Below are 21,604 nucleotides of genomic sequence, written 5' to 3'. Positions count from 1 at the left end.
TTAGCAAGGTAGATCCCCCACAGCTCCTGTTAAGTGACACTCCAGTCCCAGCTCAGAAAGACATTGGCACCCTAAAGCCTGTTTCTGCTGCTTTCCTCCTGAATGAATCAGGAATGGTTCCATAAATGAAAGCAAGGGATATAATTCTGGGCTGGCAGGTTTCAGACCACATGGAAATCACAAAAAGCTCTGTCAGGAGGGAGTGATTGTTCCCCATTCAAACACATCGAGTGTGAGTCCTGTGTGGAGAGCCAGCATTGCCCTGCACACCTTGCCCCTGTGCTGGGGCAGAGGGAAGATGCTCTGCAGGGCAATCCTCCAGTCCTGCTGGCAGAAGAGGAGGGGGGGAAATGTTTCCCAGGTCTTAATGTTCTTTGAGGGATAAATTTGTGCCTCTCCTCTCTCTTGCAGGTTTCGTGTCCACTGCCATCGAATCGTTAATGATAACATTTTCACCAACCTGATCCTATTTTTCATCTTGCTCAGCAGCATCTCCCTGGCAGCTGAGGACCCCGTGCGACACCTCTCCTTTAGGAACCAAGTATGCTCCACATCCTCCTTCCCTCACTGGGTATTGCAAGTGTGGGACAAGCAGATCATGATTTGAAGCCAGGAAAGGCAGAAGAGGCTGCATCAGAGGCTTGGGAGTGCCTGTCTTCATGATTCCTGCCATTTGTAGGCTGTGTGTGAAATCATTAGGTTTTGCAGGAAACATGAGTCAGCGCAGAATCTGGCCTCTAGTTCACTTCAGAAGTGTGTGTAGGGAAAGGAAGAACAGGAGGCTGAAGCAAAATTATTGTTCCCTGGGATTAAAGCATTAGAAATGAGCTGTAAAAACATTGATTGGGGATACAGATAATTTGATTTTGAGGGATTATCAGGTTCCCTTTGGAACATTTGTTCTGTTGCCACATGCTGTCTTTTAAACTAAAAAGCCCAGGGCCTGATTTTCATTTTATTCACACTGCTGTAAATCAGGAGTAACATTCTTGAGTTTGATGCTGTCACTCTGGGGGAAATTGATGTCATCAAGGTTAGGATCAGACTTTTTGAACACAAGCCGCAAAGCTATCATTAAATTTGAGATAACCCTCAAAAAATATGCTGTGCTCCTCTCCTTACCTGCCTGGGGAGAGAAGAGGAAAGCATTCAGCACAGAGATACATTCTCACCCTCTTTCCTGACCATTCTTATTTGCCTTTTAAAATGTTCAGTGCTCCTTTAACTTTGCCAGTGGTTGTTTCCATTAGTCAGGGGTCATTGCAGAAATGAGGAGTCAGCAAGACCTCTGATTTCTGGTGCCTGCAGTGGCATTTTGGTGCCTCAATGCCTGAAGAGTTTGCTAGGATTGAGAAGTGGGATGGTTTTTTCTTGTTTAATAATAAACCTTAATTTACTGCTCCCTGAAATATCCTGGCCTGAGCATGCATTTGAACACATATGTGCATGCAGAGAAGGTGTTAATGGAAGTCTATTCCTGAGCGTATCTCAGAGTGGCTTTGCATTTTGTCCTGAAGGAGGATGCTAAATAATCCAACCTGTGCCACCAATAAACCCACTTGTGCACAAATGAGGGTGCACACTCTGTAGGGATAACTGAATGCCAATATGTATTAGTGCTTCAGCATGTCAGCTGGCAGATTGGCTCCTGACATGCCACAGAAACTGAGTCTGTAGCAGAGAGATTTAAATGAGAGGGGAAAAAAAGAGTCAGAGCTGGTTGTGCTGGATTAAAAAGCTGAAGGTTTAAGGCAAAGCACTGTTTTGTGTAATTGAAGCCACTGGTGTTGCATGAAAAATCTGTGTTTAACTTTTGCAGGTACAGATGTTTAAAATGTATCACACAAGGGGACACTGACAAGATGTTTGGGTTGCAAATGTGGCCTGCCTTTGCTCTGTGACAGTAGAACAGTGAGATCGTGCCCTCCCCTGTGCCCACACGGAGCCTGGGAGGGAAAGGAAGAAAGCAAGCTGAAATCAAGCTGAAAGCAAAGCTGCCTCTGCCTTCACTCAGCACGAGCCTGTGCTCCAGGACTTGTGCAGACTGGGGATGCTGCTGGCACAGACCATCCCAGAGCAGGAAGACAGGGACAGAGAGCCCAGCAAGGGCTCGTGGAGAGGCTTGGGCTCTGCTGCTTTCCTGGGGCAGGCTGTGTCCTTTTGTGTCACACAGGGCTCAGGCAGCGAGTGCTTGGAAGTGCCAGCCCAGTCTGACCAAACAGCCTTTGAAGGCCCAGCAAGTGCTAAGACTGTGCTCACAATATTCTCCTGTTAGCAGCTTGGCAAGGTGCTCATTCACTTTAATATACTCTAGAGCAAGTTCATATTTAGATAATAGCAAATATGCCTGATACATAAATACAGCTGATAAATGGGGCTGCCTGCACAGGTGGGGCAGTAACCATTTTCATTAGGCACGACTTCATCTTTGCTGGCTGCAGCTTTGGGGCCACATTCACCAGTGTGTTCTAGATCCTTTGCAGGCCCCTGGTGGGCTAAAGCAGCAACAGGTACAGCTTAATCATTCACTTTAATCAAGTTTGCAGTTTCTTTATGTTAGTGGAGTCATGCAAAGCAGTTAGAGAGTACCCGTGAATCTGGCCCGTTAATTATAAAATTATTCCATTGATAAAATAATCAAATGTCAGGACTTACAAAGCAGCAAGGCAAAAGGATATTTCCAGTTGTAATGTATGTAAATTAATATAGGTTAAAATCAAGATCTGTCCCTTTGAAGCGGCCCTTTCTTAATTCTCTAAGCTGCAAAAATTGGTAGAGCCCAAGACAGCCTTGAGGAAAATTTGGAATTAGAAACTGAGCAGTGACCTGAAGAATTTTGAGTTATATGGCAGCAGTAAGTGATACACTCCCCTATTTGACATGCAGTGTCTGCAATTCAATCCAGATTTGGATTGTGCTTTAATAGTGCAATGTGAAATAACCCTGGAATTTGCAATAGATGCCCCTCTGCATACCAAGCTGTAAGAATTTAGCCACCTATAAATCTGAGTGAGGATACAGGTGCTGAGATACAATAAATGCCTGTGGGATGGGAGCAGGCAGTTCCCTGGTTGATGTTTATCAGTGTTTTAGCAGCAAAGGTCTAAATTTCACAAATTATCCATTTTCTACAGCTTCCATATATTGGCCTGCTGGTTTAAAACATGATGGTGGTAAAACAACAGTAAACCATGGGCATGATACTTTTGATGTTCAACATTTGTAGTGTAGATAGCACTAAAGTGGATTGGGATATTAAAATATATTGGAAACAAAGAGAGTTCAATCCTGGTCCCATAAATCAGTGAGAAAGTTCCCATTTACTGTGGGATGCCAACATATTGGCAGTGAAGGACATTCCTGTCCTTGATGCTGCTACTTTGAAAGCCCCTTTACACTTCTAGACTTCTCACTGCCTCCTGTGACACCACTTTTTTTGGTCTGTGCATGCCACAGGTCTCTCCATCACCAGGCCTAAGTTCCTGGGAATGAAGAGCATTTCAGCTGGCTGGTTATTCAGGATGCAAATAGAAAGATGCAGGATCTAAGTTAGGCACCTTTAGCAAATGACTAAATTATGGTTGCAATACAAGGGCTGGGATGCTGTTCAATTGGCAGAGTCTTTGTTATTCATCCTAATCCAGAGCAATTCAGGACAGAGAAAAGAAATAGCTAGAGTATGATTTTGCAGTTTGCTTTCCTTCCTTTGAGAGAGGCACAGGACAAGACTGAATGGAAGTTAATAAGAAGGAATCTCATGTTTTCCACTGAGAGACCAGGAATTCTTTGTATTCTCAGTTTAGAATCCTATTTGGGAAAACCCTTGAATGCTCTTTATGAGATTAAAAACAACAACAAAAAAAAAATCCTACAGCAATCAAAAAGTTATTTTGCCTCTATAGTGCTCGTGGGATTGTAACTCAGGAAAGATTTCATGTAATGTGCTTCTTGTCCTCTGTGCCAGGACCTTCACTGCATTCAACAGGACACTGTTACAAAACCATTCCCTATAGAGTCGTCCTCATCCCCTCGTGAAAAGCACTCGTGTATTTGATTTTAACTGTGATTCCCCACTCAAGTGATCAGTCACTGACCTACCCTCCCCACTCCTATCCCCTTTTGTTTTTACAGATTCTCTTTTATTTTGATATAGTTTTTACTGTCATTTTCACCATTGAAATTGCTCTGAAGGTAAAGTGCCCATCTTCTCTACCATCACTTGTTCACAAGCTTTCTAGTTTTCTGCCAATCTCTGTTGCTAACACACACGCCTGTTTGTTCCCAGGTCACGCTCAGTACCACTAACCCAACTGTGCTTATTTTTCAGATCCTAGGCAATGCAGACTATGTCTTCACTAGTATCTTTACATTAGAAATTATTCTTAAGGTAACCAATCTGAGAAATACACTTGTTGTCTTCTTTTCTTTCGCTTTCTTTCTCTCTTTCGCTCTCTCTTTTTTTTTTTTTTTTTAACCCCGTTATTATCTCTACACAAAGGGTTGTTTTTCTTTTCATTTGACATTTCAGTAGTTGCTTTAAAAGTCTCCTGGGAAATTTTGATACTCAGACTTGTAATTGAGGGCCTATAGCAAAATAATGCTTTTTAGGGGAATTGCAATGAAAGGATGCAATGTTGGGAAATGTAAGAGAGGACCAAGAAAAAGGCCATCCCCTGATAAATTTCTCCCTCCACCCTGGCCAGTGTTTCCAAAACAGGATTTTTCTGCTCTGCAAGAAACTCTGAATACACACACCTCTTACACAGGCAAAGATAAGGTCTCTATTCTGCAGAAACCAGCCCAAAGGGTGCCTGATGAGTTCTGTGACCTTACAGGGTGCACAGCGAAGCAGAAGTCAGGGAGCACAGTGCAAAGCTCACTTTTTAGGTGTAGAGAGAGAACCAAGAGTACAAATCACTGAGACACCAAGGACAGTAGCTGCCAATGAAAATTGCTGCATCAAAACCCAGCTTCCCTTTTCCCAGGAACGTGCTCTGTACCAAGGGGAATGTGCAGGAGAATGGTTTGGCTTGGAAGAAAATAAAAATAGGCTGCCTTGTTCTTAACTCTAATTTTCCCAAATTAGTAGGCTAATAATTTAAATAACAGTAATTGAGAAAAGTTCTTGCTTTCTAAATGCTAGGTTCACTTGGCAGCTGTTTTTCTTTTTTTTTTCTCAGCAAGCTAGTTCTAAGTGCTGGCAGGCAGTGCCTTGGAGTTACTCAAATTTTGCAGCTCAAGACCCTAATAACAGTATCTATATGGAAGGCTGGCAAGCAGGGTGGCCCCTGCATATTTTTATAGAGAAACGTGCTTTTTTTGATATGACTTGAAATTACCAAAGCCATAATGTTCTCCAGAGAGATGTACACATTATGCCTGTGTGCAGTTTGCATCTGTGTTTACACAATAAATCTGAATGTGCACAGATCACATGGCAGATCCAAAAGGCCTGTCAAGAAAAGGAAAATATCCCAACAGCAACGTTTAAAAATGAGACAATAGTTCAAGCTTACCTGTTTGGACTCACTAATTCTGCTTGCTCTGAAGGAAGTGGTAACACTCCTAATGACTTCAGTGGAAGCAGAACTTAACCCAGCCTGGGCCTTCCGAGGTTCAGTGATTTATGACAACATCCCTGGATATTCTCTAAGTTCAAGTGGGAGAATAGTGCAAGGGCCATAAGTGTAAGTCACAAATAGCTTGTTTTCTCAGCACATGTTTCTCTGCTGCCTTCACTGAGCACAATGTTTTGCAAAACAGCAAAGTTAATGTAGGTGGTGAAAACAAAAGAATGAATGGCCATGGGATGTTCAAGGCTGTAGAGGAACAAGCTTCATCTGCCCCCATGCTGCTTATAACAACACCTGCATTCTGGTGAATGTTGGCAAGGTGACTGCCAAGGATCTTTAACTGGATCCTAAAAGGCTGTAGCTTGTTTGATGCCCCAGATGGGAGGTAGATATAGATTATACACTCTCTGAGAGTCTTTTCTGAGATGACAAAATCTCTCAATAGGCTTGAGAGAACCACAATTTGTACCGAACTTAAACTCAGCAGAGCTTCCCCTCCTGATTTCAATGGTGTCTTTCTTTCAAGATTGCCATACAAAATCTAACCAGTAAAGGGCATCTTTACCACCTTTGTTATGGCAAGAACCCCTCCTCCCTTCCCCAGCTGAATGTGTGTACAAGTATAAATTCTAAGCCAAGACCAGAGTTTATACTTCCTCCTCCTCTGATTTCTGTCTGATTGACAGTCAGTTCCCTGATGTCATGGATGTTTGGTGAAGAAAATAATCCAATATACCATGTGCCCTTCCACCTTGTTCTGAATAAAGTTGTGACAGGCTGGAAACTTCCAGCCAGTACACCATCCTGAGCTGCTGGTGGGAGCCAGAAAACTCCAGTTTGACTTTCCAGTTCACACTTCCCAGCTGGAATTCTGGCTACAGCTCAGTGTCATGGTGTCCGCCTCAGGTTACTTTAGACACCTAACTTAGATGAGATTCAGAGGACCAAACTTAGAAGCCTGTATTCCTGGATGGGAATGAGAATTCCTAATAAAGGAACATTAGCAGTTGTGGGGATGGGGTTTCTTCAAAGCAGCTCCATTAGATCACTCACCAAATCTAAGGTAGGTGGTACAAATACCCCATCAGCTCACCCTCTTTAACTGTGCCAGGCTCATATTTGGTAAGAGAACTCTGTTTACACTGTCACTCAATCCAGTTCTGGAGCTGTGACATCCTCCTCAAAGCCAGCAGGTTCTCAATACCCCGTCACACCCAGGCAGGGCAGAGCCTCCCTTGCAAAATTTGGAACTGTTTTCCCTCCCTCTGCCTGGTGATGTTGATAATGATTACCTCCACAAAGAAACGACCCTGCTCCAAGGAATGCAGCCTGGGCTTTGTAAGGAAAACTAAAGGGAAAATGCAACTGCATGTAGAGTAAAAATTAATAGGAAAAGGGATGTGGGATTGAGCTGAACAGAAGGACCAAGCTGGAGAGAGCAGTAATTCCTCCTGTTGTTTCAGTTCAGCTCTAAAGCATCTTATCCCTGAGCGATCAACTGTCCACTGCAGCTGGTCTAAGTACTGAAAAGCATTACACATTACCCATTTTATTTTGTATTTTTTATTCAATTTTGCTAGAGAGGCCTTTATATAATACAAGTATCCTCTGTCACTGAAGAAAAAGAGGAAAGCAAATGATTGCAAAGAGTAGTTTTTGCAAACAGTCATTCTGCTGCTTTGCTAATTCAAATGTTATGTATTCACTGCACTTCAAGTGCATATTTTCCTCGCTTTCTTTAGTTAGGCCTTTCACAGTTGTCTTGCTGTCTTTTTCACTCTCTTTTCTTTCCATTGGGGCTCAACTTCTGCTTTGGGGTCTGGGGGTAAATTGTCTGCCAGCAATAGAAATACTGCCCCCTCCCCAGCTATCCACTCTGAGCGTAGCCAGGTGGGTTTGGCTCCTGAGCAGCTGCTGATGGCAAGGTGTGTTTGTGTCTCCGTGTGCCTCCCTGCAGATGACTGCCTACGGGGCTTTCCTCCACAAGGGCTCCTTCTGCAGGAACTATTTCAACATCTTAGACCTGCTGGTGGTCAGCGTTTCGCTCATCTCCTTTGGCATCCAGTGAGTGAGCTGTTTCCAGCGGGCTGGTTTTTGGGGGGTGGGGGGGGATTGTAGGGCTGGGCTGGGAGGGACGGCTCAGGCTCATTGTCTCACCTGGGTAAGATTCTTCTCACTAGCCTGTTGGGGTATTCATGAGCTGTTTTTCTCAGGTGGTTCAAGGCCGTTAAAATTCATCCTCAAGAGAGGAGGTAGTAACTGGGAAATGCTACTCTGGTGACCCAGAGAGGGGAATCTTTCAGAAAGAGCAAATGAGAATAAAAAATAGGTGTATTGGGAATCATGACACTTAGCTTTGTTCCATGGCCTTTGTTTCACTGAATCAGTTCAGGACAGTTCAGTGACTTATGGTTCCCTCCAAGACTTTCATAACCTCTTTGGAAAATGAGGCTGATAATGTTTTCCTACTTCCTAAGATGCTGTGAGTCTTAGTCAATGGAAGGCCATCAAGCACTTGATGAGTTTTGTGAGAATCTTCAGAGTGGTAGTAGCTGCTCTGTCATGCTGATTTCCTTTGGTTCATCTGTTAATTTACTTAGCAATTTATAGATTTACTCAACCGTGTGTCAGGTAGGAAGTTCCCTAATTAGATTCATACCTGATAAGAAACAAGCTCCCAGTTGTTACCATCATAGGCTAGCAGCTCACATAATTTGCACATTAAATGATGTAGGGCAATTTGTAGGTTCCATTGGGCTTTCAGTCAAAGTCTTAAGAATGGCACAGTTCTTGTTTTGACCTGCTGTTTCTTTCTTCCAGACCTAAGTCAGACTCTTGGTGTGTTAACATTAAAACTGTTCCCAAAATCAGTAGGAGAACATGATGTCATTGAGCACGAGGAAGATTCTCAGTCAGGGTTTTAGTCTTGGAAGGCGCAGAGAGCTCTGCTGCAGAAGATAGTTGTGTTCAGTGCTTAAAAATGAGCACATAAGTCATCCTAATCAAAAAGTGGGAGCTTTCACATCCTTAAATTTATGTACACACCTAAATGATTTGTGGATTCAGGGGCCAGACACACTGTAGGATCAAACTCCAGGTGGATAGTCTACCTTTAATGCTGAAGTCTCCTGGACTTTTCACTCTTCTGTGAATATTTCAGTGGAGTGCTTCTTTGAGCCTTCTCTGAAAATGCCTTGGTAATGACTACATCTTGGCACAATTTCTATATCATAGATTTCTACAGAATCTGTTTGCCCTGGTCTAAAAATACACCTTGCCCAAGTTCCACTCCCCCTCTATTAATACAGCAGAGATTATGAAATCCAGAACAAGAAGCCAGATCTCTGAAGAAAACATCAGAAATTGGTTTCCTTACCCGTGAAGTGCCATGGCAAACAGTTGAATAAATACCTTATGCAGCCTCAGGCTGTGCAGAATTTCAAAGGTCTGTCCTAGCTGCACACTTCCCACATTGCTGTATCTCTCAAACCTTCCAATGCTTTCTTCCAGGTCCAGTGCCATTAATGTGGTGAAGATCCTGCGTGTTCTGCGGGTCCTTAGACCACTGAGGGCCATCAACAGAGCCAAAGGACTAAAGGTTAGAAAAGTCCCAGTGCATTCTGTAAACTATAAATTCAGGTTATTTCAGGCTACAAGGGTGTTTGCAGTTGTTCAAGTAAAGTTTCAGCAGAATCACAGTATGGCTGAGGTTGGAAGGGACCTGCTCAAGCACGGCCACTGAGAGCAGGTTGCCCAGGCTTTAGAGTAGCTCCAAGGAGAGAAACTCCACAACCTCTCTGGATGACCTGTTCCAATGCTCTGTCACCCTGACAGTAGAAGTGTTTCTCAATGTTCAGATAAACCTACTCTGTTTCAGTTTGTACCCGTTGTCCTGTCAGTGGGAACCACTGAAAAGAGCTCCTCTGCATCCTCCCTTCAGCCATTAATATACATTGACCAGATTCCCCTGAGCCTCCTCTCAGATGAACAAACCTAGCTCTCTCAGCTTTTCTTGTGGGAGAGATGCTCCAATCCCTTAAGTCATCTTTGTGGCACTTTGCTGGACTGGACTTCCTCCAGTATGTCCATGGTTCTCTTGTACTGAGGAGCCAGAACTAGACCCAGTACAACAGGCATAGTCTCACCAGTGCTGAGTAAAAGGGAGGAATCACCTCCTTCAGCTTGTTAAAATCTTGCCTAATGCAGCCCAGGATAGCACTTGCCATCTTTGTAGTGAAGGCTCATATTCAGCTTTGTGTCCACCTGGATTGCCAGGTCCTTTTCTGACAAGCTGCTTTTCAGCTGAATGGCCCCATCAGCACAGAGGTGAAACTATGTGATTTTCTGGGGTTACAGATGGGCCCACAACCCTAAGCATAACCTTTCTGTATTAGATAAACTCCTTCCTATGTGCTGTTGGCTGCCCATTTATGTAGGAAGTTTCAGAGAGCTGAGTTCTGGTATTTCCTACCTGCTTCTGCCTGCTTCTAAAAGTTCAGCAAGGAATGAAATAAGTTGATCCCCTTTCCTGAGACATTACTTGGGCAATGGGTATTGGTTAAATAATTTTTTCTTATTATTTTTATTTTTATTCTTGGGCCTTTCCCTTAGCCAGAACAGTTGAGAACAATCCCACAAGTGGCTTTTGTTCCTCTCTTCCATTTGCAGCACGTGGTCCAGTGTGTGTTTGTCGCCATCCGAACCATCGGGAACATTGTGATTGTCACCACTTTGCTGCAGTTCATGTTTGCCTGCATTGGAGTTCAGCTGTTTAAGGTAAAACCATTGGGCCCATTCATTCATCCATTGCATTGAGCTGTATTCAGGGATGGGGAGAAAAACAGCATAGAAAGCTTGAGGAAGGGAAAATGGGGTCTTTTGTGTGTAACAGGCAAGACATTTGGGGCACTGTCAGTGTTACCTGGGCTTCTGCTACCAGTTCTCCAACACTGAGCCAGGCATATGCAGAGCTCTTGCCCATCATCTGTGATCAGATGACATGATCAGTAATGTTGTTCTTCCCTAAACAGCTTTACATTGGCATGACACGGTTCCGGGAAGGTGAAGGGGGCTGATCAAAAGGACTGTTCCTTGCAGGCTCCCTGCCTCTCATCTTGCAGAGGAAGGGGCAGATAAGCACGGGGGGGTTGTTCATTCCCTTCTTAATGTCTGCTTTTATCTCCTTGCCTTTCACCACCCTCCTGACAAGTGCTCAGGACATACACATAAAAGTACCGTGCAAGCAGAAGGTTCACTCCTCTTTCTTCCTTTCTCAGGGCAAGCTGTACAGCTGCACTGACAGCTCCAAGCAGACGGAAGCAGAGTGCAGGTGGGTCTGAGCTTTTCCAATCCCTCCCCTTGGCCGGCCGCCCCCGCGCAGCGCCTCGCGCAGGCGGTGCAGGTGTGCCACTGCTGTCTGCACTCTCCACCCACAGAGGGTACTACATCACCTACAAGGATGGGGAGGTCAGCCAGCCCATGATCCAGCCCCGCAGCTGGGAGAACAGCAAGTTCGACTTCGACAACGTCCTCACTGCCATGATGGCCCTCTTCACCGTCTCCACCTTTGAGGGCTGGCCAGAGTGAGTGTTTCTCGGGCTGGTGCAATGCTAGCAATGTCCTCATTCATTTCAAAAGAGAAAACTCAGAGGCAGAGCATAGTCTTTCCCTTTCTAATGATTTAAATAAGTCTAGAGCTTCAAATACAGCAATAGTAGCACTGTAGCATTATGTACTTTGTAAATTCCTCAGGGCCTGCAGGGATTTCTGTTACTGTACTTGTAAACAGTGTAAAGCACTGTCTCTAGTTCTTAAAAGATGATTTCCATTAGTGGTAGTGATAATAGCATTTGTTACCATTATTATGTGTATAAATGAATGTAAAATGCATGTCAGGTCCTTTCCAGCATTGCCAGGTTTGAGTCTCCCCGTGGAGCCAGCAGGGCAATATGAAACGCTGCCTCTGCAGTACTGGCAGACATGGAGTGTCTTTCCAGGCCCTGCTGTCTGTGCCACTGGGGCTGGGGACTCCCACGGAGTCACTCAGGGTGATGTGGACATGCAGGGGCTGACCCTGACCTGTGTCACCAGGTGATGCCAACAGCAGTGTTAACAACCCTTGACTCCTAGGATTCCCTTTTCTCACAAAACTCAATTCCCAACAACCCTGTTGAGACTGTTCTGTCTTTTTTTAACTGAAGAGCATAATTTTGTTCAACTATGAAGACATTTCACCCCTGAACAGGTTCAAATGTAGAATTAGCAAGAGCCAGGTCTTCTCCTTTGCAAGCATTTGCACTCAGATCAGTGCAAGTCTGAACATCTCTGAGTGAATTAATTTTTATACAAGTGGAAGAAAATCACAAAGTTAAACTTTAGTAGCATCACCTATAAGGCCTCAAGGCAGTTGCAGATTTTCTCTGCATTTGGCTCCTGTTTGCTTTCAGGTTGCTGTATAGGTCCATTGATTCCCACATGGAGGATGTGGGACCCATCTATAATCACAGGGTTGAGATCTCCATCTTCTTTATTATCTACATCATCATCATTGCTTTCTTCATGATGAACATCTTCGTTGGTTTCGTCATCGTCACATTTCAGGAACAAGGAGAACAAGAGTACAAGAACTGTGAGCTGGACAAAAACCAGGTAATTTACAACACCCTGCTGTCAATAAAGGTAGAAAATGCATTGAGAGTAAGCTTTTAATAGATAAATGCACACAGAGAGGAAAATGTTAAGCTTGCCAACAGATAGAACTGTAAGCTGGCTTTGCTGACATCTTTTAGGAGTCATGTAGAAAAAAATCTTGCTGTAAGATTTGCTCAAGGGACAATTACTTAAAAATATTTGCTGTACTATTCGTTTCACTGAGATTAGATGAGCAAAACAGCAGTGTCTGGCCAAAGTAATTGCATATAGAAGTCTTTAACAGGCAGAATGTGCACATTCACGTTGTGACCCAAAAGAAATTCTTCTACTAAGCTCTTTCATTTCAGAAAAAAACGTTGAAATATATTGCATTTTTTATTACATTTGAAGGTAGCTGACCACCCTGATATTTTGAGTTTGAGTTTTAAATGTACTTTGCCTCTCCCACAGCGCCAGTGTGTAGAGTATGCCCTGAAAGCCCGGCCTCTGCGGAGATACATCCCTAAAAACCAGTACCAGTACAAAGTTTGGTATGTGGTCAACTCCACCTATTTTGAATACCTGATGTTCGTTCTGATCCTGCTGAACACCATCTGCCTGGCCATGCAAGTAAGTAAGCAAGCAGAAAACCTCCAGGTGATGAAGTAGTAGACTTTGCTGGGGGAAATGCACAAATGGCTGAGGTTGAGACCTACTTTCACCTTCACACCATGTGTAGAGGGAGAGGGACAAACACATCAAAAAAAAAAAAAAAATTGTACCCTGTTCACTTCTTTTGACATGCAGTTGAAATGAGGAATCTAACTCTCACCCTCTTCCTGCTAACATCTGACACTTTCAACAATTTTGTTTTGACTCCTTAAAAACAAACAAATTTCTCATTTCTAAACAGAGTCCTGCAAGTACTGGAGCCTTTCAAGAAAAATGCCGAAAATGTCTCAACACTGTATTTTCTCAGCCTTGCATTCAGCTGCAGCTGAATTGTTTTAACTGAAACTGCTTTGAATAAATCACCCTGTGCCAATACAGAACATGAAAATCCATCCCAGCTGTTTGAAGTTTAGTAAAGTTAAGCAACTACAAATGGGGTCTTGTAACATGAACTGGAAGGTGACCCTAGACTAAGGCAGTGCAATCAGTTCAAGCATTATGATCTGGAAATAGGGGTATGAAAAGTGAGGTGGCAACACTTGCAGAAGACACTTTGAATTTGAAGACACTATTGTTTGAATCATTAGTAATAGTAATCGAGAGTAACTTCATAAGATCTTAATAAAATAAAGTGAATGGGCAGCATGACTGCAAATTTAATTCAGAGTTGACAAATGCAAGATAATGTATATTGGAAAGATATGATTTGAGCTGCTCATGTACTTTGCAGAATCCTGAATTTAGTGTAATTACCTGGGGAATGGCTTGGTATCATTATGGACAGCTCAGTGAAATCCCTGCTCACTGTGCAGTCACAATCAAACAAAAAAGTAATCCAAGTGTGAGGGAAGGTTGAGATAAAAAAACACAATTGAAGATCACATTGTAACATTGTGCAAATTTATAATGAGCCCTGAATTGGAATAATAGGTATGATTTTGGTAGCCACACCTCAAAAAGATTCTTCTGAAAAGAGATCAAGAGCCAAAATGGCTCTTTGCCACTTTGCCAAAGTGGCAAAAATGGGTAGAGACATGGGAGTGCTTATGTATGAAGGGAAATGGGAATTCTTAACTGAAAACATGAAATGCACTGGGATCTTCCTTGGAGAACCTTGGCATGAAGGGAGGTCGGGAGGGGTCCTGTGTATTCCTGGCTGCTGGCACATCCTATCCTCACACTCCTGCTGGATTGCTATTTTTCAGCACTATGGTCAGAGCTGCATGTTCAAGGAAGCCATGAATATCCTCAACATGCTCTTCACTGGCCTCTTCACTGTGGAGATGGTCCTGAAATTAATCGCCTTCAAACCCAAGGTAGGTGCACCAGGAGTAGATTTCCCTGGCCTCTGTGTGTGTGTGCATGTGTGTGGGGCAGCTGTGAGGAGAAGGAGGAGGTGAAACTTTCTGATCTATTACCCCACCAAGAACTGAGCTGGACAGTTGCTCTCTGGATTGGAGTCTCACTTACATTTAATAACTTTTTTTGCTGGAGAGTAGACACACTTAAAAAAAATAAAACCAAAAAAAAAAGTAAAAAAAGGCAACACCTGCTAATAGAGACAGCTCCTAGTTATCATTAAGTTATCACAGTGACACTGCTAAGGCTATAACATATCTCCCATTCTGAATGTTATTCTAATGCTCTCTCTCTGACTTTCCTTATATAATTTTAAAATAGCGTCTCATGATTAGTCTCCTGACCCAAGTGAAGTTAATCAAGCATGACTCATTTTGAGTTATGAGCTTTGGAAAAAAAATGTTTCTTCTGGGAGGGCAACATCTCAGTGACGGCTTGGATTGCTCTGGTTTTTGAATTTAAGACTTCATTGATAATATTCAATAGCCCAGCAGGTCCTGTCTGAAAGTATTGTCCTGTGCTTTGGGCCATGATATTATGCTAGTACAGCTGCACTGTGGGGTATGATTATAACCTCCAAGCTCTTCTAGTTAAGTTCTCTCAGCTGCTGCAGGACAAGGACATAGATCCTGACCTCACAGAATTACCCAAGACTTTCTTCTGTGGGGTTTAAATTCAGTGATGTGTCATAAACAGTTGAATCCAGATACTTAAATATAGGTCCCTCATGTCATTTCATATCTTCAGTGGTACCTTGACACACGGAGTTGTGTCTTGAAGAGTGCTTTGAAACACTGTGGAGATGGTCAAGATGTTCTCTGAAGCATCAGTTATGGATTGGTAAAAATGAGAACTTTTATGTCTGGCAGTCATACTTGTCCTTCATGTTAAAGTTAGGGGGTGACTGAATTTAGCTCCTCCCAGGTGTAATCTTACATCTTTCTCATCCTCAGTTCTGAAGCTTTGCTCTCCATTTCTACTGAATCTGGCCCTTTTTTTTGCTTTTCAACTCCATGGTGACTTTATTCCCACCCAGCTTCTCTCTTTCTTCCACACTTTCTAGCCCAATATCACTATCCTATCCTGGATGTAGTTCTCTTGGAAGTTAGGAGCATCTTGGCAGTCCTGCTGAAAGATGGGTTTTGGAGGTTTTTTGTGAGTCTCAAACACTGTCTTGGAAAATTTAGAAGCATCATTATCTGTTTCAGCAGAGATTTTAATTTTCAGGAGACATCTACGTTTGATTTTTGAGATTCACCATGTCTGTTAGCAAGCAAATTTTCTGTCACTTCATAGAAGTTTTATCTGCACACCATGTACCCAGAAGTGCATCTCACAGGCTTTATAATGTTCTTCTGATTTTGCAGTTCTGCTTCATAGGAGAGTCTTAACTTTCAGGAAGGTGGAAATCTCAGCAGAATTTGGTTTAGAACATTTAGGGGAGAAGTTCAACCAGGTCAAATACTGAGTTCTGTACATATACAAGTAAGGCTTTGCCTGACATGGTTGCTTCTTACAGTAGGGAAATGGCATCGATGATAGTGGAAGGCCTTTCTACTTCCTGTGGTTTACTTTCCTCTGCTCAATCTCCTTTTCAAGTTTTATTGCACAAAAAAAAAATACTAAAAGAAAAAAATCAACTGAGGGTAAGCAAGTATCTCTGGATGGCAAAACATTGAATCAGATTTCCTAAAGTAATTGTGGAATCTCTATAGTTTGAGGATTTGAAATTAAGTTGGGGGAATCTTTAATTCAAGCAGTTTAGGAATCTATGATCTGTTTTGAGACAGGCAGATGGAATAGACCACAGGGTCCCTCTCAGCCCAGTTTTCCATGATTCTGTAATTTCCAAACTAAATCCCCAGCTACTACACTATAGTAAAAGTGAGAGTAAAAAATAAATTTTCCTTATCACGAGAATAGTAGAGTCTTAATGAAGTCTTTTGAGCTAGGACTCAGACAACAACCTCGGGTGAAAGAATAGCCAGCACTTAAAATAAATGTTTCTAATCCTGGTCTGACCTGTATGCCAAAGATGGTACTAACTCATACCTCTATTTTAATTAAATACCTTAATGAAAGAAACCTCAACTTTTTAAAAATTGAAACAAAGGATTACAGGGAAGAAAAATATGACTGACCTGGTGAAAACAGCTAACACAGCAAAAAGACTTTCCTCCTGCAGCATATTCACACTGAATTTTGTTAAGTGCCAGTTCAGTGACTCAGGTTTGGAAACACCACATTCCTTGTGTAACTTGTCATTGTTATGTACGAGGATTTGGCTGCAGCCTTCATTCCCTGCTCTCCAAAGAAGGCAACCCCTTCTCCCAGATGACCACTGGGACTGATGTGGACCAGCACTGGGGAGGAGCACTCTCTGCTTCTCCTCAGGTTGCAGTACTGAAGATGAACTTGCCTAGAATGTGTTCTGAAGTGGGAGTTTCCAGCTTGGAGCAAGTAGTTACCTCAGTCTTCTGCTTGGCTAGACCTCGTGGCCAAAGTACATTTGCAGATGGAAGTTGTCTCCAGGAAAACCCGCTGGGAAAGTCCAAAATCACTTCTTTGTCACCTGGGAGAACATCACTACCTATGCCCTCTAACCAACCAACTCCCCCCAACAAAGAAATGAGATGCTGAGTGTTATTAGTGTTTCCCAGATGGGAAATGGCAAGATGAAATGCTCATCTCTGCTGCAGACAGATTTGTCTGTCATTTCCCGAGCAATAAAACACAAACCAGCCTTTGTTTAAGCTGCTTTGTCTCATTTTGAATTTGTGCCCAAACATCACTCTTGTCTGTGAGAAGAATACCCTAAAATAAAAGAGCTGTAAGCTTTATGACTGACAACAAGAAAGGAGGAAACGTGGTTATATGAAGGTGTTGTGTTCTAATGACAAGCCCCAGGAGAATGTGGCAGAACAGAACTGAGCACAGAATTGAAGCTGGCAACATTCAGTCTGTTTTCTCCTTTTTTTGGGTGCTTAACCCAGTCGTGGATGCTGCAGCTTAACCTTCAACTGCAGCAAGACAAGCAGGAACCGAGTTGTGACTCTGAAGCGGCCACCACAGAGCTCTCCCTTGCACAGGCTTTCTCCATCTGCACAAGGTGGAATCAGCTGCTGTTTATTCATACCTTCACCAGGGAGAGTTGGAAAGGGAACTAGGACAGATCCTTGAAGTATTGGGAGCTGCTATGGTGCTACCTTCTCACAGAAGTCCCCACAGGGATGTGCACATGTGGAACAGCTTTAGGGGAAGCCCAATCTGCAGAGCTCCTGCTGCTGCCCATGGTGGGGCATCCACGATTACAGACGCACGGATTCCGTTGGAAATGGGTTGGAAAATCATCAAGATCGTTCAAGATCATCAAGTCCAGCTGTTAACCTACCATTGCCAAGGTCCACTAGATACAGTGCACACCAGTGCTACTGTGAATTACCTGCATAACAACAGAAAAGGTGGCAGCCTGACTGAATAGAATTTTTTTACTGTATCCCTTCTTTATTTCTTCATTTCCATTCTGTGAGATGTCCTCCTGACTTGCTACTCTTGATGCTAGAGGTGAAAGAAGCAAACACAATCAGTTGCACAGATAAGAAGCAGGTTCACACATGTGCCTGTCTACAAAGAACCAGCGTGGATAATCCAGCCCTGCCCCTATTTCTTGTGGTGGGAGCAAGGCTTTACTAATTGAAAGGTCAGCTGTAGGAATAAGGAGCCAAGTCCAAGTCAGGGCTCATCTCCTGACACTTACACAAAATATGTGAAGGGAGTAGGAAGACAAGGGCTTTCCTAACTAAACATACTGTTACTGCTGAGATTGGTTGCTCTGGTCAGCAAGCCCCTTTGAAACTTGTCCTTTTAGCTGGCCATCCTCTGTGAGCAGTGTTTTGTTTGCTTGGTCTCCTGGGTGGCTGTAAAGAGGGGAATGTCAGCTGGAGCAGCTGCTGCTGTGGCACAGTCAGTGCATGCCAGGCTGGGACAAGGCTTCTGAGAACCCTGTGGGTTTGTGTGACACTTCTTCTGGTGCAGAGGTTCAGTTGCCCCATTTTGTTTTTTGCAGGATTAATCTAAGCACTGTGTCAGACACAGCTCATCCATGTCTGCAGTTTTGTCAGGAGGGTGTGCTAACAGTGAGCTCGAGTGATTTGGGATGATTAGGGCTGCTGATAAAGAAAACATCCACTACATGCCCTGCATCTCCTTACAGAGTATTAATATGCTGCTCTGAAGCAAAACTCTCAAATGGACCTCAGTGCTTGCTTTGGCTGATGCTCATAAACTGATTCAAGACTGGTTACTTCAAAGAGACAGACAGTCTAAAAGTAATGCTGTTGAGCCAAGGCCTTTTGCTGCTTTGTTTTTCTAATTTTATAAATTCTCCAGCCAGTCTGCTGAGCTATTTCCCAATTCCTGCATGGAGAAAGCTGCTGCTGCTGCTGCTGCAGGCTTTTTCCAGTGAAAAGTACTAAAGGGAATGAGGTGCTGTGCTGTCTGTGGTGCTCACAGCTACCACTGTTCCAGCTTCTTAAAGAAGAAATCCCCACAAGAGCCAGTCCAGGAAGGGCCAGCTGCTCTACAAAACCTGCCTGGGGTTTATCTTTTCAAGTTGAAGACAGTGACTTAAAATTCCTATTCATATGAAGCTTCACCATCTGTCAATGCTAATGTGAGGATGGATATTCCTCCAGGAATTTCAGATCTTTCCAGCTCCCTGGAATGGCTGTTTTCCTGATGAGCCACATCTACTTTTTCTTTCAGGAAACACTTCATCTGTCCCCTTATTAGCTAGGGCAGGACCACTAATCCAAGAGCTATGAATTTTCTCCTGTTGTGCCTGTCATCTCAAAGTAGGGAAGACATATCCATGGAACTACTGCTATGCATAAAGTAAAGCACATGATCATATATTTTGTCAAATCTGTGCCTGCGTGTGGAAAGGGAATCTTGGAGATTTCCTCTGTGGGATTATGACTATCAGAGAGACTGAAGATCACAAGTCTATTCCATTTACCAGACACTGTCAGCACCTTTCTTCCCTGGGTGTTTACGGATGTTGCTTGTAAAGCAGCCTGTAACAAATGCCATCTGTCCTGCCCCAGTTACTTCAGTCCCTCATTTATCACTGCTGCTTTACTCTGCATTCTTGCCATTCTTACATGTCATTTTTGTGCAGCAGAGTTTGGACTTCAGTGGGCTGTTTCAAACAAGCTTCACACTCAGCACAAGGCACACAGTCCCATGTGATCCCAGGAAGAGCTGTGACCCTCTGTGCTGTGGAAGTCACAAGTGCCACCCATGGTTATTTCTCAGACTCCTTCCTAGATGGATCTAGGTGTCCTCAGGGTTTCTTTCTCCCCTGATGCATTTACACTTCTTCATTCCTCTTTAAGCTCCTCTCAGTCAGCGTTTATCATGCATTTGATGTACAGATATTTCTTCTAAAACCTGCAAAGTGACTCATCTGTTTTTGTTCCCTTTTTACCAGTACATTTCTCATGCTTTTATGCCTATAAACAGATCTTTGAGCAGTCTCTCCTAAAGTCACACTGGCTGCTTCATACTACTTGCATTCTTCTTTCTCACCAAAACCATAATCTGTTATTCCTTGGTCAGGATAGAGGCTTCAACATTTTCATAAACAGCTGAAATTTATATCCATAGAAACAATGTTGGTTAATTTTGGAAATCTAATGCTTTTTGTACTTCATTCTAGTCCATGTAGAAATATAGCTTAGGATACTGCCCTGGCATCATTCATCGCAGTGTTTTATTTCTCCAGCTTACACAGAGTAAGGGAAGTAAAGACATTCTGCACTGATAAAAAAAAATCAGGAAAACCAGTTGCAACTGAGTGGTCTTTTGCTCAGAGCTGAATAACACTTCAGCTCCATCCAACAGGAATCATATTTAGTTCAAAATCACATGCTCTGGGATGCAGTATGGTGGCATAAATTAGTGGTTTAAGCTGTGTAAATGTGAGCCCGTGGTGCAGGCAGCTGCTTCCCTCCATGGACTGTGGCCACACGATGCTGTGTGGCCAGATGGGATGGTTGTCAAGCAGCTCTTACTTTGCAGACTTCCTTTACTGGTTTTGGCAGGTCCTTAACCTTGGTAGCCACCTAATTGTTTCCTCAGCTTTGGTATTATCTTTTCTGTTTTGGAGGGGCAGCTTCTACAGTGGAGTATTTGATGAGTCACGTACCCTCTGCAAGAGGAAGGTCAGTCTTCAACCACCACCCTGGCTTTGGGTGAAAGAAATGCTTTAAAAAGGCAAAAGAAAGCGCAAGAAAGCTGACTATGTGTCAAAACCTGTGGGTGGGGAATAATGTACACCATTTAACAAAAAGGAAGAGTGAGCTCTGCTTGATGTTGGGTAAGAAGCAGTGAGCATGGAGAGAACTAGGCATGATCAGGTAAGACAATTTGTTAGCTGAAGAAAAGGAAAGAACAAAACCAACAGGAAGGACTAGGTCTGAGAGGGAAAGAGAGAAAGCCCAAGTCCACAGAGGAAGAAAAGCCATACAGATGATGAAGAGTGGGAAAAGATAAAATATCCTTAAAGGCAGAAAGAAAAAAAAATTAAGACCTTGAAATAGTAAAGTATTAATAAAATGGAGGAAGAAGTGATTGGACAAAAAGTGATGAAATGAAAAGAAAAACAGAAACAGGACTGAAAGAAAAAGTAAACACGGGAAGGGATTTTTAGAAAATTAAAAACTAAATTAAAACCCATACCTTTTAAGCTAATTAGCATCTTTTTGTGCTTCTACATTTTATTGAAGTTCTCTGGCAGGCATCCCAGGTCTCCATGTTCAAACACATTAGAATCTCAGCCACAGAGCCTCCCTGTGTACTGTCTCATCAGAATAAGTTGCAGTAGAAGTTGGGTACAGTATGTTTCCCTACTTCTGTGGATTAAACTCAGCCCTTTTTCAAAATGCATCATCAGGTTACCTCAGAAAGGCTTTCCTTTTTCACCCCAGATTTTGTTGTGGTGAAGCCTGAATGACTTGTATATTCCTCTGGATCTTCTATACCACCAGCAGCCCTGCTGGAATTAATCTCAGCTGCTTCAGGGAGCCCAGCAGCTGCCATACACCCAGAAATCCCTGAGGTCTTTGTCGTGCCCAGCTAAAGGTACCAGTGACTGCATTTCCTGTGCACTCAGCCCGAGGCTCTCGAGGAATTGCTGAATCAGCCTCGAGGGTTTCTGAAATAAACTAGAAAAAGGGGGGAAAAAAAATCTTATCCCTTCTTTAATCACTCCTCTGCTTTCTCTTTACTGTGATTACCTGTCTGCCAGGATTCCCATGCATTTTGCACAGTATACACATCATGCAGAGGCTTGAGCATATTGTCTTTCA

The 21,604-nt window shown here is 43.2% G+C and overlaps 1 protein-coding gene across 2 annotated transcripts in view; it reads left to right on the top strand.

Moving 5' to 3' along the window:
* CACNA1C (calcium voltage-gated channel subunit alpha1 C) overlaps positions 1 to 21,604 on the top strand; it is a 457,698-nt gene that overhangs the window by 370,125 nt on the left and 65,969 nt on the right. The window contains exons 20-30 of one of the 2 annotated variants that reach the window (XM_053943267.1): positions 412 to 541; positions 4,132 to 4,191; positions 4,328 to 4,387; positions 7,531 to 7,637; positions 9,084 to 9,171; positions 10,242 to 10,349; positions 10,850 to 10,902; positions 11,009 to 11,155; positions 12,020 to 12,221; positions 12,675 to 12,833; positions 14,081 to 14,191. In XM_053943267.1, coding sequence (XP_053799242.1) covers positions 412 to 541; positions 4,132 to 4,191; positions 4,328 to 4,387; positions 7,531 to 7,637; positions 9,084 to 9,171; positions 10,242 to 10,349; positions 10,850 to 10,902; positions 11,009 to 11,155; positions 12,020 to 12,221; positions 12,675 to 12,833; positions 14,081 to 14,191 — 1,225 coding nt within the window. The remainder of the gene's footprint in view (positions 1 to 411; positions 542 to 4,131; positions 4,192 to 4,327; positions 4,388 to 7,530; positions 7,638 to 9,083; positions 9,172 to 10,241; positions 10,350 to 10,849; positions 10,903 to 11,008; positions 11,156 to 12,019; positions 12,222 to 12,674; positions 12,834 to 14,080; positions 14,192 to 21,604) is intronic. The other variant, XM_053943268.1, reaches the window with a different exon arrangement.

Source organism: Vidua chalybeata, chromosome 5, assembly GCF_026979565.1.
Source record: "Vidua chalybeata isolate OUT-0048 chromosome 5, bVidCha1 merged haplotype, whole genome shotgun sequence".
NCBI lineage: Eukaryota > Metazoa > Chordata > Aves > Passeriformes > Viduidae > Vidua > Vidua chalybeata.
The sequence above is the reverse complement of the archived record's forward strand: the minus strand, read 5'-3'. Positions and strand labels throughout refer to the sequence as shown.